The following is a 21,438-nucleotide window of genomic DNA, read 5'->3' on the forward strand; positions in this document are numbered from 1 at the left end:
GACCTGTAAATTATAATGTAGGACAAATAATAAAAAATAAATTATAAGCCTCTCTAACAAAAATTAAAATGATGGATTGACAGGTTGAATGCCACTATTAGATAATACTTAGAGGCTGTGCTAAGTTTACCTTCGCTTTTAATATACTTCTTGCTCACAAATATTGACCAAGACCAGTGATGGCTAAACTTGGCACTCTAGATGTTTTGAAACTACATTTCCCATGATGCTTAGGCACTCTGCAGTCTAGTTGAGCATCATGGGCAATGTAGTTCCACCTGGGTTGCACTTGCTGATTGGATAGCTAAATGTAGCCACCAATAAGCAAGCACTATCCAGGGTGCTGAACCTAAAATGGGCCAGCTCCAAAGCTTTCATTCCTCCTCTTTGAAATAAAGATAAGAGAACAATGAAAAATTGATAATAGGAGTAAATTAGAAAATTGCTTAAAATTGCTGCTGTATCTGAATCATTAAACTAAACATTTGGGTTTAGTATTGAGTTAAACTGCATTTTTAGCACTACTGTATGGGTTTATGCATTTTATAGTATATGACAAGGTCATTGAAATTACATCCATTTAGCTATATATGTCTCTAAGTTATAAAAGAGAAATTTGTGAAGTTCAGCATTAATCGTTTCCATCATGGTCTGTGTTACTCCCATGTAATGATTAAATTCAGCTGTTGGATGAAGAGATCAATCTGCAATGATCCAACATCCCCAGTGTGTCAGCTTTGTTATGATCAAGGTCAATTTACGGCTTGCTGAAGCATGAAGATTTCCCTGTTATCTTCCAACAAAATCAACCTTTTCATTGGGTCAAATAAAGGGACCTTGTAGACAGAGCGATCATGATGTGCATATGAAAGCGCTGAATTTAAGTATGTGAACAATATTGTTTGGCTTAATTGAAATTGGCAGAAATGTAAGCATCTTGACACTGTCTAAAGATTGGTAATTCTCAACCAAATTGTGTCCCCTGCCCACAGAAATCTTTGTAAGCCGCGTGACAAAATACACCTGTGTTATTTGTACTGGCATCTGAGCTATATTTCCTGTACCTGGCTGAATGCTTTAGCATGTTTGTATCAGTGACGTGCAGTGACGTCAGAGGCTGGTGAGGCAGTGGCTAGGATACGCCTTCATTCTTTAGATATCCTTTGTTGAAGAAATAGCAATGCACATGGGTGAGCCAATCACATGTGGTATCTATGTGCAGCCACCAATCAGCAGCTCCTGAGCATATTTAGATATGATTTTCAACAAAGGATATCAAAAGAATGAAAAAAATAGATATTAGATGTAAATTGGAAAGTTATTTAAATTTGCATATGGGATTGATATGGGTTTCATGTCCCTTTAAATGGTGTCTTGGAAAACTGGTCAACTTGGTAAACATCTGATTTTAGTCTAAAAGGATTGTAACAAACTCTTGCCAGATAACACAAGGCTTGCTCTGATTATGAGATCTAGAAATCCATGCCCATTAAAATATGTTTAAAACATACTTTTTACTTTAATGCTGCAAATTATGCTTATAGATTCTTTCATTATGCAGTAAATATAAAAATGTCTTGATCCAGTGGCGGCTGGTGAAATTTAAAGATGGTGGGGCGCTTGGCCTCACCCCTTTAAATAAAGCCACACCATCAGGTGGCACTACCAATTAATTAAATAAATAAAAGGTAGACAGAAACACAGAAAAGCATTCGGGGGGAGAGGGAGATACAGACGGGGGAGAGAGACACAGAGGGTTAGAGAGAAAGAGAGAGAGACACAATCACACACAGAGGGGTTAGAGAGAGAGAGAAAGAGAGAGAGACAATCACACACAGAGGGGTTAGAGAGAGAGAGAAAGAGAGAGAGATACACAATCACACACAGAGGGTTAGAGAGAGAGAAAGAGAGAGAGACACAATCACACACAGAGGGTTAGAGAGAGAAAGAGAGAGAGACACAATCACACACAGAGGGTTAGAGAGAGAGAGACACACAATCACACACAGAGGGTTAGAGAGAGAGAAATAAAGAGAGAGAGAGACAATCACACACAGAGGGTTAGAGAGAGAGACACAATGATTCAATCACATACAGAGGGTTAGAGAAAGAGAGGCACAATCACACACAGAGGGTTAGAGAGAGAGAGAGAGAGAGAGAGAGAGAGAGAGAGAGAGAGAGAAAGAAAGAGACACAATCACACTCAGAGGGTTAGAGAGAGAGAGAAAGAGAGAGACACAATCACACACAGAGGGTTAGAGAGAGAAAGAGAGAGACACAATCACACACAGAGGGTTAGAGAGAGAAAGAGAGAGACACAATCACACACAGAGGGTTAGAGAGAGAAAGAGAGAGACACAATCACACACAGAGGGTTAGAGAGAGCGAGAGACACAATCACACACAGAGGGTTAGAGAGAAAGCGAGAGACACAATCACACACAGAGGGTTAGAGAGAGAGAGAAAGAGAGAGACACAATCACACACAGAGGGGTTAGAGAGAGAGAGAAAGAGAGAGAGACAATCACACACAGAGGGGTTAGAGAGAGAGAGAAAGAGAGAGAGATACACAATCACACACAGAGGGTTAGAGAGAGAGAAAGAGAGAGAGACACAATCACACACAGAGGGTTAGAGAGAGAGAAAGAGAGAGAGACACAATCACACACAGAGGGTTAGAGAGAGAGAGACACACAATCACACACAGAGGGTTAGAGAGAGAGAAATAAAGAGAGAGAGAGACAATCACACACAGAGGGTTAGAGAGAGAGACACAATGATTCAATCACATACAGAGGGTTAGAGAAAGAGAGGCACAATCACACACAGAGGGTGAGAGAGAGAGAGAGAGAGAGAGAGAGAGAAAGAAAGAGACACAATCACACTCAGAGGGTTAGAGAGAGAGAGAAAGAGAGAGACACAATCACACACAGAGGGTTAGAGAGAGAAAGAGAGAGACACAATCACACACAGAGGGTTAGAGAGAGAAAGAGAGAGACACAATCACACACAGAGGGTTAGAGAGAGCGCGAGAGACACAATCACACACAGAGGGTTAGAGAGAGCGAGAGACACAATCACACACAGAGGGTTAGAGAGAAAGCGAGAGACACAATCACACACAGAGGGTTAGAGAGAGAGAGAAAGAGAGAGACACAATCACACACAGAGGGTTAGAGAGAGACACAATCACACACAGAGGGTTAGAGAGAGAGAAAGAGAGAGAGACACAATCACACACAGAGGGTTAGAGAGAGAGAGAAAGAAAGAGAGAGAGAGAGAGAGAGACACAATCACACACAGAGGGTTAGAGAGAAAGAGAGAGAGAGAGAGACACAATCACACACAGAGGGTTAGAGAGAGCGTGAGAGACACAATCACACACAGAGGGTTAGAGAGAGAGCGAGAGACACAATCACACACAGAGGGTTAGAGAGAGACACAATCACACACAGAGGGTTAGAGAGAGAGAAAGAGAGAGAGAGACACAATCACACACAGAGGGTTAGAGAGAGAGAAAGAGAGAGAGAGACACAATCACACACAGAGGGTTAGAGAGAGAGAAAGAGAGAGAGAGAGAGAGAGAGAGAGAGAGAGAGAGAGAGACAATCACACACAGAGGGTTAGAGAGAGAAAGAAAGAGAGAGAGAGAGAGAAACAATCACACACAGAGGGTTAGAGAGAAAGAGAGAGAGAGAGAGACACAATCACACACAGAGGGGTAGAGAGAGAGAGAGAGAGAGAAAGAGAGAGAGAGAGAGAGACACAATCACACACAGAGGGTTAGAGAGAGACACAATCACACACAGAGGGTTAGAGAGAGACACAATCACACACATAGGGTTAGAGAGAAAGAGAGAGAGAGACACAATCACACACAGAGGGTTAGAGAGAGACACAATCACACACAGAGGGTTAGAGAGAGACACAATCACACACAGAGGGTTAGAGAGACACATAAGGAATGAGAGAGTCTGAGGGGGAGGAAGAGAGACAGAGAGAGAAAGAGACCATGGGGGAGAACAACACATAAGGAGAGAGATGGATAGAGAGAGAGACACACACACATACAAGGGGGGGGGGTGAGAGGGACCACTGCATTTTTAAGTAATAAAACAGCAAAGCTACAGAGACTAAGTGAGACTATAACTAAATGAGACCATACATTAGTGTGCAGTACAGAGGCAAGCTGCTAAGTTAGTGGGTGTAAAGTTTGAGTAAACAAAATACAAAAACGACCCTGCTGTAAAAGAGTAAAAAAAACACTAAACCACATTCATTGAATTATCATTTTCACTAACAGAATCCTTTTCAGTAAAATCTTACTTTAATAAGATGTGGCTGAAACACTGCTCTCTGTGCCTCTCTCTTCCTGCTCTGTAAGGATTCAGGAAGTGACAGTGGCACATTCCACTGCACTTAGAGGGGAAGAACAGAACTCTTTTTCACTTTAGCAAAGCTAGCAGGTTCACAGGACAGCAACAAAATAAATGAAAGTTGTTTTTTTCCGTTTTTGTTTTATTTTATATGATTTAACATCCAGCCCCAACTTTAAGTTCCATTTACTAATGCCTCTCACTGGATTGGTTCAGCCCAAATAGGACTGCCTCAAATAAGCAGTTAATGGGCCATGCAATGATCTTAACCACTTTCCTCCAGTAGATGGCGCAGCATGTTGTGTAATGGTGGGCAGACCTGCTTGTGCCTCTTCATTGCACAACATATAGCTGTGAAAAAAAAAATGCTGGGGGGAAAAAATACAATTTTTTTTTTTTTTTTTTAAAGTCAATAAAAAAATATATATTTTTGCCCATATGAGAGGTGAAGCACTGCCTCACCTGCCTCTAGTGACTGCACATCACTGGTTTGTATGTGTGTATGTGAGATTTTTAATTTTAAAACCCTGACATTACCCAAGCGGCTGTGGGTAAAGCCCGATGTAACATGATAAATAAAGTGCATTGAGTCATTACATCAAACATATATACGATGCACTGTAATTCACTATCTTTTTTGCCACCGCCTGGGGGGTTCAAGGGGGGGGAAGGTTCACTTGGGGTGGATGCCAGAGGATCACTAAGGTGCCTTCATTGAACCCCCCAGGCAGAGGCAAAAAAAAAAGTGTAGATGGGAGAAGCAGTAAATCGGGCTTCACCCACAGCCGCTTGGGTAATGTCAGGTTTACCCAGGTAATCCTAAGATTACCTGCATTTCTGACTTTACCCGTTAGTTATATATATATATATATATATAGCGAGAGAGAGAATAATAATAGAATAATATATAACAGCTGTTCAGATTATGAGTATACACACTCTTTTCAAAACTCTTGAGAAAGTCTTAGTGCAGAGGAAACACGTTGAGTAATAAGAAGCCGGTTTTATCAGCTAGAGAGACAGTCTTCCTGTTTGCCTGATTCAGGCCAGTACTTTTTATCGGTATATCTAACAGAAGGCTATTGCTATTACACCATGAAGGACATCAGTGATCGGAGAAAGCCAAAGATTATACTGAAGTGCATTTTTAAATCTGCCCTCTTGTATGCGCATTGGGTTTTTATAATAAATATTTCTACTACCTTGAATCTGGGTTGCACTTGTCTTTTATCCCAACAGATATAGATACAGTATACTGTATATATAGATGTATATCTCTATCTCTTTGATATGTAGTTGATATGCTCTTGTTACCTGTATGGTTCTAACCATGGGAAACAAATGGTTAGTATTATGGGTGTAACTACACAGATCTCAGTCTCATTTGACACTAGGTCCACACCTCTAGAGGCCCATCTGTTTAAAATTACATGGTCTATATGAACTTATCACAAAAGAACATTTTTGGGGTTCATATCCCTTTAAGGAAAGTTTATAGATTTGCCTTTACAATATGGTGGCAATGATTCCAAGATGGCTGCTGCTGTATGGAAAAACCAACCACCATATTTGTACAGAAAGGCTGCACAAGTGCATATCCTCTAAGAGTGAGCCCTTCCCCCATGGCTACTCTGCACCAATCTCACCCGAGCACCGAGCTTTATACCACTGGGCCATTACCAAGTCTCTTCAGTGCTGTGAGGAGAATTTTAGACGGGTCCATTTTTACCTTGAGAGCTGTTTATCTAACTATGCAGGTTCTGGATGTGAGGAAGAAATGCTGAAAGCTTTTTGTGCTTTATATTGTACTGTATAAGGTTTTTCTCCCCATGCTGGTGAGTGTTTCATCACCAGGCCTATAAAAAGAAGCCGCTGCTCTTTCCCATGTGACTGCTGGCTCAGTATCTGCTGATTACAAACAGCCAGAAAGGGTAATGTTAAAATGGCGTCCCTGCCATTGCCCTGGAGCCCAGTAAAGTGTAATGCGCTGGGTTAGATGATGTGCAACCCCCGCCTTAGATCATGTGCAACCCCCCCTCCCCCTGTTAAATACTTCCATATATAATTGCGTATGCCCTCCTAGGCTTTAGAGAAGATAAGCCTAGATGGTTGGCTTTCATTATACCTGCAAATTGGTTCCATATTTGAATACAATTCTGGTGGTTTACTGCAAATATAAATCAAATGTTGCTATGTCTTTAAAATATACATTTTTTATTTTCTTTAAATTATTACCATGGGAATAATAAGGATGCTCAAACTACTTAAGCTCTACTCGCCTTTCCGTGACACGCTGTGGGTTTATGCGGTAGGATTTTAAGTAATTTAGTATGCGTCTGTCCTGGAGCGTGGACTATGTGCCTTATGCTTCCAGTTGCTAATTGACTGATTTTGTCATTAGCTCTGCTAAAATGCATTAATGAGCAACACAGTGTTCATGCATATGTATAGGTTTTATGCATATTGGAACTGTGATTTATATGTGTCATTATGCGCCCACGTCCTCCCCTATGTAAACTCAGTCAGTTGCATGAAAATATATAATCAAATTTTAAAAGTAGAGATGTTGGAGGATGGAGAACGTATATCTTCTTCCCCTTTTAAAGGGACAGTCTAGGCCAAAATAAACTTTCATGATTCAGATAGAGCATGTAATTTTAAATAATTTTCCAATTTACTTTTATCACCAATTTTGCTTTGTTCTCTTGGTATTCTTAGTTGAAAGCTTAACCTAGGAGGTTCATATGCTAATTTCTTAGACCTTGAAAGCCACCTCTTTTCAGAATGCGTTTTAACAGTTTTTCACCACTAGAGGGTGTTAGTTCACATATTTCATATAGATAACACTGTGTTCGTGCACGTGATGTTATCTGGGAGCAGGCACTGATTGGCTAGACTGCAAGTCTGTCAAAAGAACTGAAAAAAAGGGGCAGTTTGCAGAGGCTCAGATACAAGATAATCACAGAGGTTAAAAGTATATTATAACTGTGTTGGTTATGCAAAACTGGGGAATTGGTAATAAAGGGATTATCTATCTTTTAAAACAATAAAAATTCTGGTGTAGACTGTCCCTTTAATGCGTTCCTAATTATCCATTTTACCGGCTGAGTATATTAAATGGTTTACAAATAACTGCTTTACCTTGATTTTGTCATTTTGAAATAGCTGATTTTGCCCATTGTATCCCCACCTGTACAGAGTATTTTAATACTTAAGTGCTGGTTGTAGAAAAGCTATGTAAACAAGAAAGGTTAGAGAGGAAAAAGCACGCTCCAAGTAGGTGATGGAAGAGAGATCATAGAATTTTCCCATTGTTCTCTCTAAGTATTGGTCTCACTATGTATTAAGAGAAGATCAGCAATATATTGTTTAAATATAAAGAGATAAGCTAATGCAATCTGCTCTCCCGGCAAGTTCAGCACATTTAATTGGGTTTGTTTTCAATTAGCAAAGAGGGCTATTTTATATACAAAATATACCTAAACGAGTAGTTTTCCATACTTTTTAAAACTCTGCAGCTGGTATAATAAGTAGTTGAAAATATATATGTATATACGTCCCCTTGAGTGTTTACAGACAGGTTGGTTGTTACAAGCTGCCTGTAAACGATTTGCTCACATCCAAGCCATCTGCTGTACTTTATGATTACATAACACTTCTGAAGTAACGGTATATACACTTAGGATAACAGTGAGAAGTCATTTTTTTAGCTTCTATGTTTTGGTGCTGCTATATGTTTATTTTCATCTACAGGTATCTATATCTGTTACATAAACGTTACAAATCTAACATGCTTTAGTAAAGGCATGTAGTTAGAAATATGGTAACAATTTGCACATACTTTTTAGCTACCATGTTGTATTTTGCTTATATAGTTCCTTTGACATAATGTTTGATTCACCTATGCATAATAAGAGAGCTGTCTACAACATATGATGAATATTGAGACATAATATTTATGAAGATAACAAATTTTACTGCTGTTTATTTTTTTGCAATGTGATTGTGTGTTCCCTGGAGCCCAGATTATTCACCTTTTTTTTTTACTTTGACACATTTTATGTTAAGTTTTATTAAAGGTATTTTATATGTATTCATTGAGATATTAACACTCTTTGCACCATATTGTATGTTTTCATTGTTACTACGACAACCGTTGGTTTCAAGCAATCGTGGGTGGGGTTTATCAGTATTTAAGTTGCATTTTGTTGACTTCACTTTGTCTGAGGAAGGTGATTGTTTCCCCGAAACGTCACGCTGTTTGGATTTAAAGTGAACCAGAGTGTTCCTTTAATCAGAGTGTGTCATTTATTTCAAATTGTGTATATGTGTGTGTATGTATGTATGTATATTTTTTAACACTTCTATATGCGTTTTCTTTCTTTTTTGTGAACCTGCTTTGCTGTTGTTTTTCTGTTTTCTAAGTGTGCATTATAAAGAATACTATAGGACAGGGCTCAACAAACCCAGAAGCCAGGAATACCTTGAAATCTATAAACTAAACAATAATATCCAGCTCTAAACATACACACGTACAGATAATTCAATTTAAGCTCAACTGAGGGAAACCTCCAAATATTTGTGTTAAGCATCACAAGCACCAAACTAAACGAAATAATTTAGTGTATTACATGGTTTAACCACGAAACAAATGTATTCTGCCAATAGCTTTACAGAATAGCTAAAATGTATTATTATTTTCCCAAAATCACAAAAAATTATCAATACCTCTTAATGTGCTAATATACAATTCCAAAAATAAAATGTCCCTAAAAAGAAATCTGAAGAACCTAGTGCACTCTACATCACAATTAGTCATATACACAATCATTAGGCACTCAAAGGACTATATCAACAAGGTGGAAAAAGTATTCAAGTATTAAGAGATCTACATTGGGAGATTTCCTTCAGTTACACTAGAATGTATGTGTGAGTGTATATTTACCACTGGATATTATAGTTATCTTTTTGATATCTAACAATACATTGAAACCCTCCCTCAAATTTAAGTGGTCAATTACAAACCCTATACAGACTAGTGAGAAACACTGTAAATATATTTTTATGTCAGTTATTTAAATGTATATAACTAGGCAAGTTATAGAAGGGTGTAGCATTTAAAAGACAAACATTGCAGATTACATCTTAATAAAAAAAATTGCAAATAAACACACTTTATTAGAACCTTTCCAACTGAGATCAGAGTACAGATTATTCTAACTGGTGTGTCAACCGTGTTAATAAGAGAGATATTTCATTAAATATGTAATTGAACACACAAAAAATATATAATGGATCAGTGCTTGACCAATATCAGGGGCCATGGACCTTAAACGGTTGTAATGATTTGATCATATAGCCTTTTACTTCTATCATTGTCAGCCATTTTCTGTTTGGGCTAATAAAGGAGTCTCACAACTTTTTGTTTGGTATGCAGTCCCAAATTTGTTTTAAAGGGACATTGAAAATATATATTCTTGAAAAATGTTGACTGACAATAAAGCATTATAATATACATTTGTTGCAAAATATCTCTAAAAGGTTTGCTTGTTCTACTTTCTACCAGAGAGGCTAGAACGCCTCCAAAGTATGGTGATACTGCAACATAAAGCATAGTAATTGGTTGGCTTAGAACACACATCAGTTTACATCTGTTTTTAATTGGCCACTGGAAACTAGAACTTTGATTTTGCATTCTAAACTTTTGAGTTATTCTTCATACAACTATGTACTTAAAGGATTACTTTCTGTTATAATTTTTAAGCTAAACAACTAACATATTAAAGTTAATAAACATTAATTAAAACCTACTGACCTATATTTTCTCCAAAACGAAGTTTCATAACGTTCTAAAAGTTATATCTTTTATTCGCCGATGATGTCACGTTATCCTGCCCACTATTTTCAGCACTGCATGTTCAAAATACTTAAACCAATAACTTTGTGTTTAAAGCGCCATTTTGAAACCTAGGTATTGTAAACGGATTGGTACAGAGCAAAGGATACCCACGGAGTGGGTTTGGAAAACAATTCAATTTGCAGACAAGATTTCTGATATACGGTAGAGATATGTTAATGAAATGCTATTGATAAAAAGCGTATTTGGGGTAGTTAGTTAGTAACAGGCATAGAAAATATTTACTTACAGTGGCCCTTTAAAGGGACAGTCTTCACTAAAATCGTTATAGTTTAAAAATATAGATAATGCCTTTACTACCCATTCCCCAGTTTTGCACAACCAACATTGTTAGATTAATATACTTTATAGCATTTAAACCTCTACATTTCTGACTGTCCCTTTAAGTTTAAACATGTTACTGTCTTATCCATATATTTTTGCATCTAAATTGTAAGAAAAAAAACCCCATTTGTTTCTCAAACTGTTTTATTACACTTCTTAACAGGGTGTGAAACCTGCAAGTTTTGATAAAGTATCTGATCCAGAAATAAAAGAAATTATTGGGGAGTGCATATGTAAGAAAAAAGAAGAAAGGTGAGTGTTTTGCAAACATAGCATTTGTTTTCCTTCTCATGTAAATGACAGTCCATAATTAGTGTATCCTGTCTTGAGCAATTTGACCATCAAACAGGAATGGATCATTAATAGAGATGTGCTTGTATTGATCAGCTGCAGCATTTGACATTGTGTTGTGCATGCAAAGCCCACACAGCGTTTTTGTAATGAGTCAGCTAAATTGTGGACATCTCCAGTAAATTGCTAGCTTACAATCGCTTGAGTAGCTTTTATCAAAAACAAACACACTCTCGAGGAATGAGATTTCTCAACCCTAAGGACATTGTTACAGACTAGAAATCTGCCTGCTTATATACATTGTGAGAAGACAGCTAAAAGCACAATTACCTTTGAAATGAATGACTTGTTACTCTGTTTAATAAAATTAGGTTACATAAGTAAATGTAGAATAGGGGAATATGGGGTAGGGTAGGGTGTGCAGGAAGAAGGGATTTAGGAACCAAGAAAGAAGAAATTGTTATAAGGCAAAATCAAAAATGTATATTTAATCTTATGAAAGTTAAGATTGCATATAAAAAACTGCTAATATGAACATACTTTTAAAGGGACACTAAACGCAAATATTTATTTTATGATTCAGATAGAGCATGCAATTTTAAGCAACTTTGTAATTTACTCCTATTATCAATTTTTCTGTTCTTTTGCTATGTAGCCACCAATTAGCAAGTGCTACCCAGCATTCTAAACCAAAAATGGGCCGGCTCCTAAGCTTAGATTCCTGCTTTCACAAATAAAGATACCAGGAGAACGAAGAAAAATTGATAATAGGAGTAAACTAGAAAGTTGCTTAAAATTGCTGCTCTATTTGAATCATGAAATAAAAAAATCGGGTTTACTATTCTTTAACATAAGTATATATTAAAGTGATAAAACAAAATGTACCAATTTTTTAACAGGTGCATTGCTAGGTTCCAAAAAAAGATAACCTCCTTTTGGTTATTTCTCAATCACAAAAATACTTCAGTTGGTTTTGGCATGTGCTTTCGGATCATTTGTGATGATCTGAACGCATGAAGATGGCGGCTGCTCGCGGCATTTGGGTCTTTATGGAGCCGTATTCCTTCTTTTGAAAGTGCAACACACGAAGATCTAGATTTGCACCAATCTTAGTTTTTTTCGCTGTACTGGAGAACACTGCGCTTCAGCCCGTTAACCCAACAGTGTTAGAAACATCTCTTGTTCTTTAACAATAAGTTATTTTTCTGCTTTACAAAAATATATTCAGCTTTGTGATTTGCATTTAGTGTAATGCTTAGCATTGTATTGATATATTTTAATTTTTTTTCCAGGTATGAAATTAAAGACCTTCTAGGCCATGCTTTTTTTGCAGAAGACACAGGTGTGAGAGTAGAACTTGCAGAAGAAGACCATGGTAGGAAATCAACTATTGCATTAAGACTTTGGGTAGAAGATCCTAAGAAATTGAAAGGAAAACCCAAAGATAATGGAGCCATTGAGTTTACATTTGATCTTGAAAAAGAAAGCCCTGATGATGTTGCTCAAGAAATGGTAAATTTTTCCTAAACATATATATTTAAATATTTAGCACTATGTTTTTGTCATAGTCTAAACCGCTGGTTACTATGGACGGGGAATGATTTTTCTGTTTATTAAAAATATTGAGTGTTGCAAACGTTTATTAATTATAAACAAATGTCAAATTTAGTTGTTTTTTTTTTTTGTTTTTGTTTTTTTAAATATTGAATGTTTAGCAAATAACTGGTAACATTCCCCTTTTATCCAATATAACATTGGAGTATTTTTTTTTTTTTGCTTCCAATGTTGATTTTTAACATAAATATAGATCTCTGGGAATCCATATGGAAATATTTGAATATTACAATATTTATTTAGATGTTGCTTTGAAATACTCTTAAATGTTAAAGGGACAGTAAAGTCATAATTAGACATTCAGGATTTAGACAAAGCATTCCATTTTAAACAATTTTCCATTTACTTCTGTTATTTAATTTGCTTCCTTCTCTTGTTATCCTTTGCTGAAAGGTTTATCTAGGTAAGCTCAGGAGCAGCAAATAACCTAGGTTCTGTATGTATGTATGTATATGTGTATATATATATATATATATATATATATGTGTATGTGTATATATATATATATATATATATATGTATGTGTGTGTGTGTATATATATATGTATGTATATGTTCCAAAAAAAGTGCACTCACCACAGTAACAACTGCCAGGGTGCCATCGGTTAAATATTATAGGTAAAGGGCGGTACTCGCTGGTCTTTCTAAAGTGTACTTTAATAGCAAAAAAGTGACGTTTTGGGGACTTGTCTGAGGAAGGGGAGTGTGTCCCCGAAACGTCACTTTTTTTCTATTAAAGTACACTTTTGAAAGACCAGCGAGTGCCGCCCTTTACCTATATATATATATATATATATATATATATATATATATATATATATATATATATATATATATATATATATATATATATATCCCAATTTGTCATTGGCTCAGCCATGTGTTCAGTTAGAAATATACAAAATATCGAGCCTTTGAGGAGCGCAGCGTCTATCTTACCTCCTCCTACGTTAGTATCCGAGCAGCACAATGGAGAGTGGGCGGGAAATCTTTTCCCTATTGGTCCAGAGCCCAGTGTCTGCATCTCAAACAAGCATGTCTGCAATACACGCTAAGCAGAGAAATAGCTATCCAAGGATTGAAGAGACGCACAGACAGGCAGCGGCTAAGTAAAAGAAGAGTCCAATCTTTATTGTATAAAAAAGTACACAGTCAAAAAACGTGGAGCTACAGACTTTTGCTATAGGAAAAAACACACAGGGGGAGAAGAGGAACTTTTCCAAAGACCTATGTCACCAGGTCACACATGACGCAAAAGAAATATGCATAAATACTGATGTCATCAATCTGTCTAGTGTAACATTATCTGAAACTGACAGTAGCATACTTTCTAAAGGACTTAATTTCGTTCCTGCTTGCCATTTTAATTTATTTGAAACCATTGTAGACACAAACAAATTTGTCCGAAAAATCACTCTCCAGAAAAAAAAATTTGGTATGGATGACAAGCAGGAAGAAATTAACTGTAATAATGGAGTAAATAATGTGGAATGTACAGAACAAGTTGATCTTAATTTTTCAGAGAAATGTACTATAGTTAATTTGCAAGACCTTCAACAAGAAGGCACCTACACTGATACAGGTTTAATAAATGAGTGTGATATCACCTTTCCTAGAAGAAAAAAGAGCCACTTCTATCTATCTATCTATCTATATTAAAGAGAAACAAGTTTAAAAAACTTACTGATAACGATAGCTTAGTTATCAGACAATCTGATAAGGGCGGCAATGTTGTCGTTCTCAATCGAGAGGACTACATAGCTGAAGCTACCCGACAACTTAATGATAAAGAAGTGTACAGTAAGCTTAAATATAATCCTACACAGCTATTCAAAAAAGAAATGACAGATATTGTAACATATGCCAGAAAGAACAATATTATAAATGAGATTACAAAAGAAGCACTTATTCCTGAACATCCGGTAGTACCGATATTTCACTGTTTTTCTAAAATACACAAAAATGTGATTCCCCCTTCGGGTAGACCAATCATTGCAGGCATTTCCTCACTCGATGAACCACTCTCAGAACTGATAGATTCTTTTTTACAGCCACTTGTTCAAACTCTTCCTAGTTACATCAAGGACACTATGGAAAACAACATATAGGTTCCTGACCACTGATGTCACCTCTCTCTCTACCTCTCTACAGCATGACCTAGGTATGAAAGCCATGGAATATTTTATTAATACACACAGTAATTATGAACCTGCCACTCAAATATTTTTACTCAGATCTATTGAATTTTTACTTGCACACACTTTTTTTATGTTTCAGAATGATTGCTATCTCCAAGGATGTGGGACTGCGATGGCGGCTAAATTTGCCCCTCCTACGCCAACCTTTTTATGGGTTGGTGGGAACAGTCCCACGTCTATTGAGATGGCAATCCTTTTAGAGATCGGATTATCCAATATTTCCGGTATATAGACAATTTGTTTTTTTGTCTTTGAAGGTACTGAGGCAGAAGCAGATAATTTTTGTGAGTATCTTAACCAGAATAGATGTGGGATAAAACTCACAAGTGAGCAAAATCCAACATCAATAAATTTTCTTGATCTAGTAATGACACTATGATGAACATAAATACAAAGGGATTTAGAAAACTTACAGCTGGTAATTACAATTCTGAAATATAACTCGTGTCACCCTAGACATGTGGTAAACAACATACCTAAAGGGGAATTGATACGTATAAAAAGAAATTGCACTACAGATGATGACTACCATATACTTGCACAGGATACTATGTCCAGACTAGAAAAACGAGGCTACACAGAAAAAGTATTGAACAGTGCCAAGACACATGTTGATTCCCTATGCAGAGAAAATCTACTTAAATACAAAAAGAAAATCAACAATACACAAACAAGACAGAAACCAAAATTCATCACGGCTTATATTGCCTATTTTATACACAGACCCTATTCTAAAAAATGTTATTGAGGAAGGCTGTGAGTTTTATACCAAGAAATGGCATAACTTTGTGGAACTACTTGTCCCCTTCAGATCTCAAACATAAAGCAAATCAGTGTTGGCTACGAAAAAAGAAGGGTTTCTTCAGGTGTAGCAGGCCGATATGCAAAACCTGTGGGTATGTGAAGGAGATAAGTTTATTTCCCAAAGTACTCACCGTGAACACGGCATTAATTTCTATATCAATTGCTCTACCACTCATGTAATTTAGCTGTTGACATGTAAAATCTGCAAAAAACAGTACACGGGTAAAACTATTAGACCTCTAAAGGAAAGGTTTTTTGGAACATATACGTTCCATTGAAGACGATTTCTCTGATACACCTGTCGCCAGACATTTCAAATCTCTTCACGATGCTGATTCTTCAGCTCTATATATTCAAGGTATAGATTTTGTACCTGTCTGGAGAAGGGGGGCGACATAGAAATGTCTCTAAACAAAAGAGAGATCTTTTGGATCTTTACCTTACAATCGAGTTTTCCACAGGGTCTCAATATGAGACGTGACCTTGACTTATTTACCTAAATATTACATCTTAGACTTAACATATCTAGCCTATTGCAGTAGACTCATACTTTTTTGTCATATAGCCCCATATATCCCCATGTAGGGACTCTGGTTTTGGCTTATCAGATATAAATCTTATGTGCATATATGTATTAGCCATAATCAACACAAAGCTGCATAATATTGTATACCTGGGTATGATATCAATACAGGCTATGTTTGTACTCATTTAAGCTGACATATTCATCTCGATATGCTATATCTTGTTAAATTTTATCTGTTAACGTTTATCAACTATAACCAGCACATCAACTTTCATAGTGGCATACTTAGATATGCTCTAGTTTGACAGTGAATGTGTCTTTCTTATCTTCCCATTATGTGTGGCATCCTTTATATCACTTATAGAACACAAAACCCAGTCACATAGAAACAAAATTGAAGATAAAAAATTGTGCAATATGTATAATGCACTAGGTGTCCATAAACAAATTGCAGGTGGTAACTGTAAGCATAAATGAACTCACCCCACTCCAACAATGAGTCATTTAATCACTGTTCCAGAGTGACACAGATAAATGGTCCAAAACCTGTGCTGCAAACGAAGTAGGGACCACGTCTCACTTCCACATGATGCAGCTCACAGGTCGTCTCTGGCAGGCTCAATGTTGTACTCATTTATCCTGCAAACACTTCCGTATATCGGCTCTCACCGTCAGTCAGTGATTGTGTGGCACACCTGCTCCAAAGTCCAAATGTACGCTGCGGTGTCGGTATAAACTGGACATTGAAAATTCGAAAGAAGAAAATTGCTCCGACACTCCAATTAATAAACAAAATCCTTTATTGGTGCATATATATATAAAAAAAAAACACACTCAGGAACACAGCAAATCCTAGATAGGTGTCACGGGCGCAGCACTGACAGGCTTACGCGTTTTGGATGTGTATCTGTAGTCACAGCCTGTGTTGCTGTGTTCCAGAGGTTTTTTTTTTTTAATATATGCACCAATAAAGGATTTTGTTTATTAATTGGAGTGTCGGAGCAATTTTCTTCTTTCAAATCCTTTATATCACTGACATAGATTTATATACCGCTAGTGAAACTTCTTATATTTGTCTAAATTGTTATATCCTATAGTTTGAAACCAGTATGATGTTGCTCTTCCTAATTAATTTGTACATTGAATGAATTGGAAATAGGTTACATATGTATCTCTGACACAAGAATTCTTCAACAATAGTGTTCCCTTTTTTTTGTATGGGCTAATAACATATAAGTAATTTTTTATTAATTTGTATAATAGAAGTTAGATTTTTGCTATTACAGTCTTTGTTACGTATCTTAAAGCATATGTTTTTTTCAACAGTACAGTGGGAGTACTTTACAAATTAAGTAGATCTACATATAGAGGTGTCTGAACAGGAGCCCAGGTATGCAGAGACCAAGTGCGCAAGCGCACGAAACGCGTCTGCGTGGAGCTCCTGTTGGACCTATTGCTTTTACTACTGACCGTATGATGTGTTTTTTACTTTTTTCTACAATAAAGATTGGACTCTTCTTTTACTTAGCCGCTGCAAGTCTTTGCGTCTCTTCAATCCTTGGATAGCTGTTCAGTTAGAAACCAGTAGTGCATTGCTGCTCCTTCAACAAATGATACCAAGAGAATGAAACAAATTTGATAATAGAAGTAAACTGAAAGTTATTTAAAATTGTATGTTCTACCTAAATAATGAATGAAAATGTTGGGTTTCATGTCCCTGTTAATCTTGCATATTAATTTTCTTTGTATATGAAAAATATTACAGATATTCACTCATGTCTTATAATTAAATAGCTGGGAAAAAATTTGCAAAGTCCATTTGTTCAGTAGTTTTCTTGTATAGTGGAAAACCGGGGTAAATCAGTGTGACCTATTTACTTGTTTCATCTCCATTTTCACAAAAATATCATTCACATATTTCCCAGAATCAGTTTCTAATTTTACAGAATTGTCAGTGCTATCCAAATTCAAAAACTATCTAAAGGAATGTTTTGTAAACATTTTGTTAGTGTATCGCACCTTCGCCTTCCTTACACTAAGACGTAAACTTTGAAGTAATTAACTACATGCTGCTTCAAAAAGTTTTAACGCGAAAATATAATCTATTGAAATCACAATGAGACTAAAAAGATTTATGTATGAAAATATATGTTTAAAAACAAACTTTATAGTCCAGTATTCTTATCTTGATACAATCCACTGTGTAAATTGGTGTTTGAATATAAATATGTATAGAAATGTTTAAGCCCCCATTTAAAAAGAAAGGAAATGCCAAAATTAAATCCATATTTAAAGGGACAGCCTAGGCCAAAATAAACTTTCATGATTCAGATAGGGCATGTAATTTTAAACAATTTTCCAATGTACTTTTATCACCAATTTTGCTTTGTTCTCTTGGTATTCTTAGTTGAAAGCTTAACCTAGGAGGTTCATATGCTAATTTCTTAGACCTTGAAGGCCACCTCTTTTCAGAATGCATTTTAACAGTTTTTCACCACTAGAGGGTGTTAGTTCACGTGTTTCATATAGATAACACTGTGCTCGTGCACGTGAAGTTATCTGGGAGCAGGCACTGATTGGCTAAACTGCAAGTCTGTCAAAAGAACTGAAATAAAGGGGCAGTTTGCAGAGGCTTAGATACAAGATAATCACAGAGGTTAAAAGTATATTAATATAACTGTGTTGGTTATGCAAAACTGGGGAATATGTAATAAAGGGATTATCTATCTTTTAAAACAATAACAATTCTGGTGTAGACTGTCCCTTTAAGCAGATGATTATTTTGTACCTGAAACTTGCTTTAATTAGCTTATAAAAATGCTAACACTAGCACTTTTCACTTATATTCTAAAGGGTAAAATCTTTTCGGTCTGCACATTACATGTCCTTAAAGGGACATGAAACACAAAATATTTATTTCATGATTTAGATAAAGTAAATTGTTATGTTGTTTACAAAACTATACAAACAAAATGTTGAATGATTTAAAAAAAAAAATAATATATAGATTTTTGCAGTGCAGAAATGATGATCAATGCTACGAGTTTGCAGCTGCTATTTCTGATGTATTGCATTTGACAAAGGGACCAGTCAGGTTTCCGAAATGTTATGCTCATTTTTACTTGATGGATATTAAATGCTAAGTTTTTTTAAAGCTTAAGTCTACCCTCAGTTTACGCCGGGGTTAGGTTCCAGAAGGAATGGTTGTAAATCGAAACCGTTGTAAATTGAAACCCAGTTTATAATGTAACTCAATGGGAAGTGAGGGAGATAGGTTCCAGGCCCCTCTCAAAATTGTCATAAGTAACACCTAATACATTATTTTTAAAGCTTTGAAATGAAGACTTTAAATGCTAAACAGCATTATAAACTTAATAAACTAATCACACAACACAGAATATATAATTAAACTAAGTTAAATTAACAAAAACATTTGCTAAACAGCATTATGAACCTAATAAACTAATCACACAACACAGACTTCACTTGCATTTTTCTGCAAACAGTTATTTCTATGCATTCCAATCTGGACTGATTTATTGACAGGAAGATCTTGTTCCTTTGAAATCTGCTCGATAGCTTAGGTCTGGTTAAAATTATTAATTTCAGCTTGCTTGGCTTTGCTGCAACACAAGCGGACAGCTTCCCCTACTGGCTACTTTAATAAATGCACTGCTTCTCAATGCTTTTCAATAGCAGTCACATGACTGGAAAAAAGGTTATTATTCTGAAACGGTGTAAATTGAACCGTTGTAAAACGAGGGCCACCTGTGTGTGTGTGTGTGTATGTATATATATATATATATATATATATATATATATATATATATATATATATATATATATATATATATATATATATATATATATATATACGTTAGCAAAGATGTGCACTCTCACTTAATTGCAGCTGCCAGGGTGCTAGTAGAATTAAGTATACCATCAAAGAAAAAACTTGCACTCACTGGACTTTTCAACAAAACTTTACTTGGCAAAAATAGTGACGTTTCAGGGACAGTGTAGGAAGGGGATACACTGTCCCCGAAACGTCACTATTTTTGGCAAGTAAAGTTTTGTTGAAAAGTCCAGTGAGTGCAAGTTTTTTCTTTGATGGTATATATATATATATATAATGTGTGTATGTATTTTTGTTTTTTGTTTTAATCAAATTAATTAGTTTTAATTGCAGAAAAATCAATTCTTCATCCCTCAGATACTTTCTCTAATTACTTTTTTGTTAAGAAAAACACACTTAATAATCACAAGACTAAAATCCTAACGATACTTTTCAGTTTGACTGTGATATTGCTTAACCAACAGAAGAGAAATTGCCTATTCTAATTACCGAAGTTCATTACAATATTTGTTTTGCTTGATGAGAAACCTCAATACTGTAAGAATCAATCATCGTTTGAGTCACACAAAAGACAACACATCATGGTATAACTGCAGCAATGGCAGAAATAGCTAGTTAGCAAGATGGTCTCTGACAGTAAAATTGTTAAGAGATTTTGAGTCTGTTAATCAATAGATTTTTATTTTTAGATTATGCAGCACTAGAAGCATAATACTTGTGTTTTTAAAATCGCTGATGGGCATGTGTCATTTTTAGTGTATTTGAAGAAAGATAGTCTATTTTAAAAGGCAATTTATTTTTTTTAATACCGTAAACATTTTGTTCTGTGTGTTTTTATTGGTTACATTTTGGTATTAAAAAAGTTTGTAATTTAAAATGGCCATTTTTTTATTATTTTTTTTTAAGGAAAACCACAATTCCAGAGCATATAATAGTTTTAAATACAATTCCAATTTACTTTTTTTATTAAATGTCTCTTCCTCGTGGTCTCCTTGGTTAAAACTTGGCCCCCTTCCATGAGAACGTACTGAAGTAGGCGCCGGAGTGTTAATGTGTATTGAGCTCTGTTTCAGCTGCTGTGCGGGGCAATGTGTTTTAAACAGATTAGTTGACCCTTGCTCTTCACACTTTTTGGATGTCTCCCATCCAATGATAGATGCCCTCTTAGTTTGTTGACTTCTTCGTTAAATAGTAGCTTTAGTAGTTGTGTTTAGAACACAGTAGCTACAGCTAATCTATGCTAATGTTCACCATACAGGTTGCTTTTTATAATGTTGCACAAAAGAACAATACAATTGATAAGATATAATTAGATTTTTTTTCTAAACTGTAATCATCATGAAAAATATAAATTGTAGCTAAAAATTTTTTACATTTATTATAATCTCGCTCTCTATCGCTCTTGCTCTCTCTATCGCTCTTGCTCTCACACTCACTCTCTCTCTCTCACTCACTCACACTCTCTCTCTCTCTCTCTCTCTCTCTCTCACACTCTCTCTCTCACTCACACACACTCACTCTCTCACACTCAC

General features: G+C 36.0%; 1 protein-coding gene across 1 annotated transcript in view; it reads left to right on the forward strand.

The window, feature by feature from the left end:
- WNK2 (WNK lysine deficient protein kinase 2) overlaps positions 1-21,438 on the forward strand; it is a 331,019-nt gene that overhangs the window by 126,175 nt on the left and 183,406 nt on the right. The window contains exons 6-7 of the mRNA XM_053720758.1: positions 10,781-10,869; positions 12,201-12,420. Coding sequence (XP_053576733.1) covers positions 10,781-10,869; positions 12,201-12,420 — 309 coding nt within the window. The remainder of the gene's footprint in view (positions 1-10,780; positions 10,870-12,200; positions 12,421-21,438) is intronic.

Source organism: Bombina bombina, chromosome 7, assembly GCF_027579735.1.
Source record: "Bombina bombina isolate aBomBom1 chromosome 7, aBomBom1.pri, whole genome shotgun sequence".
Lineage (NCBI taxonomy): Eukaryota > Metazoa > Chordata > Amphibia > Anura > Bombinatoridae > Bombina > Bombina bombina.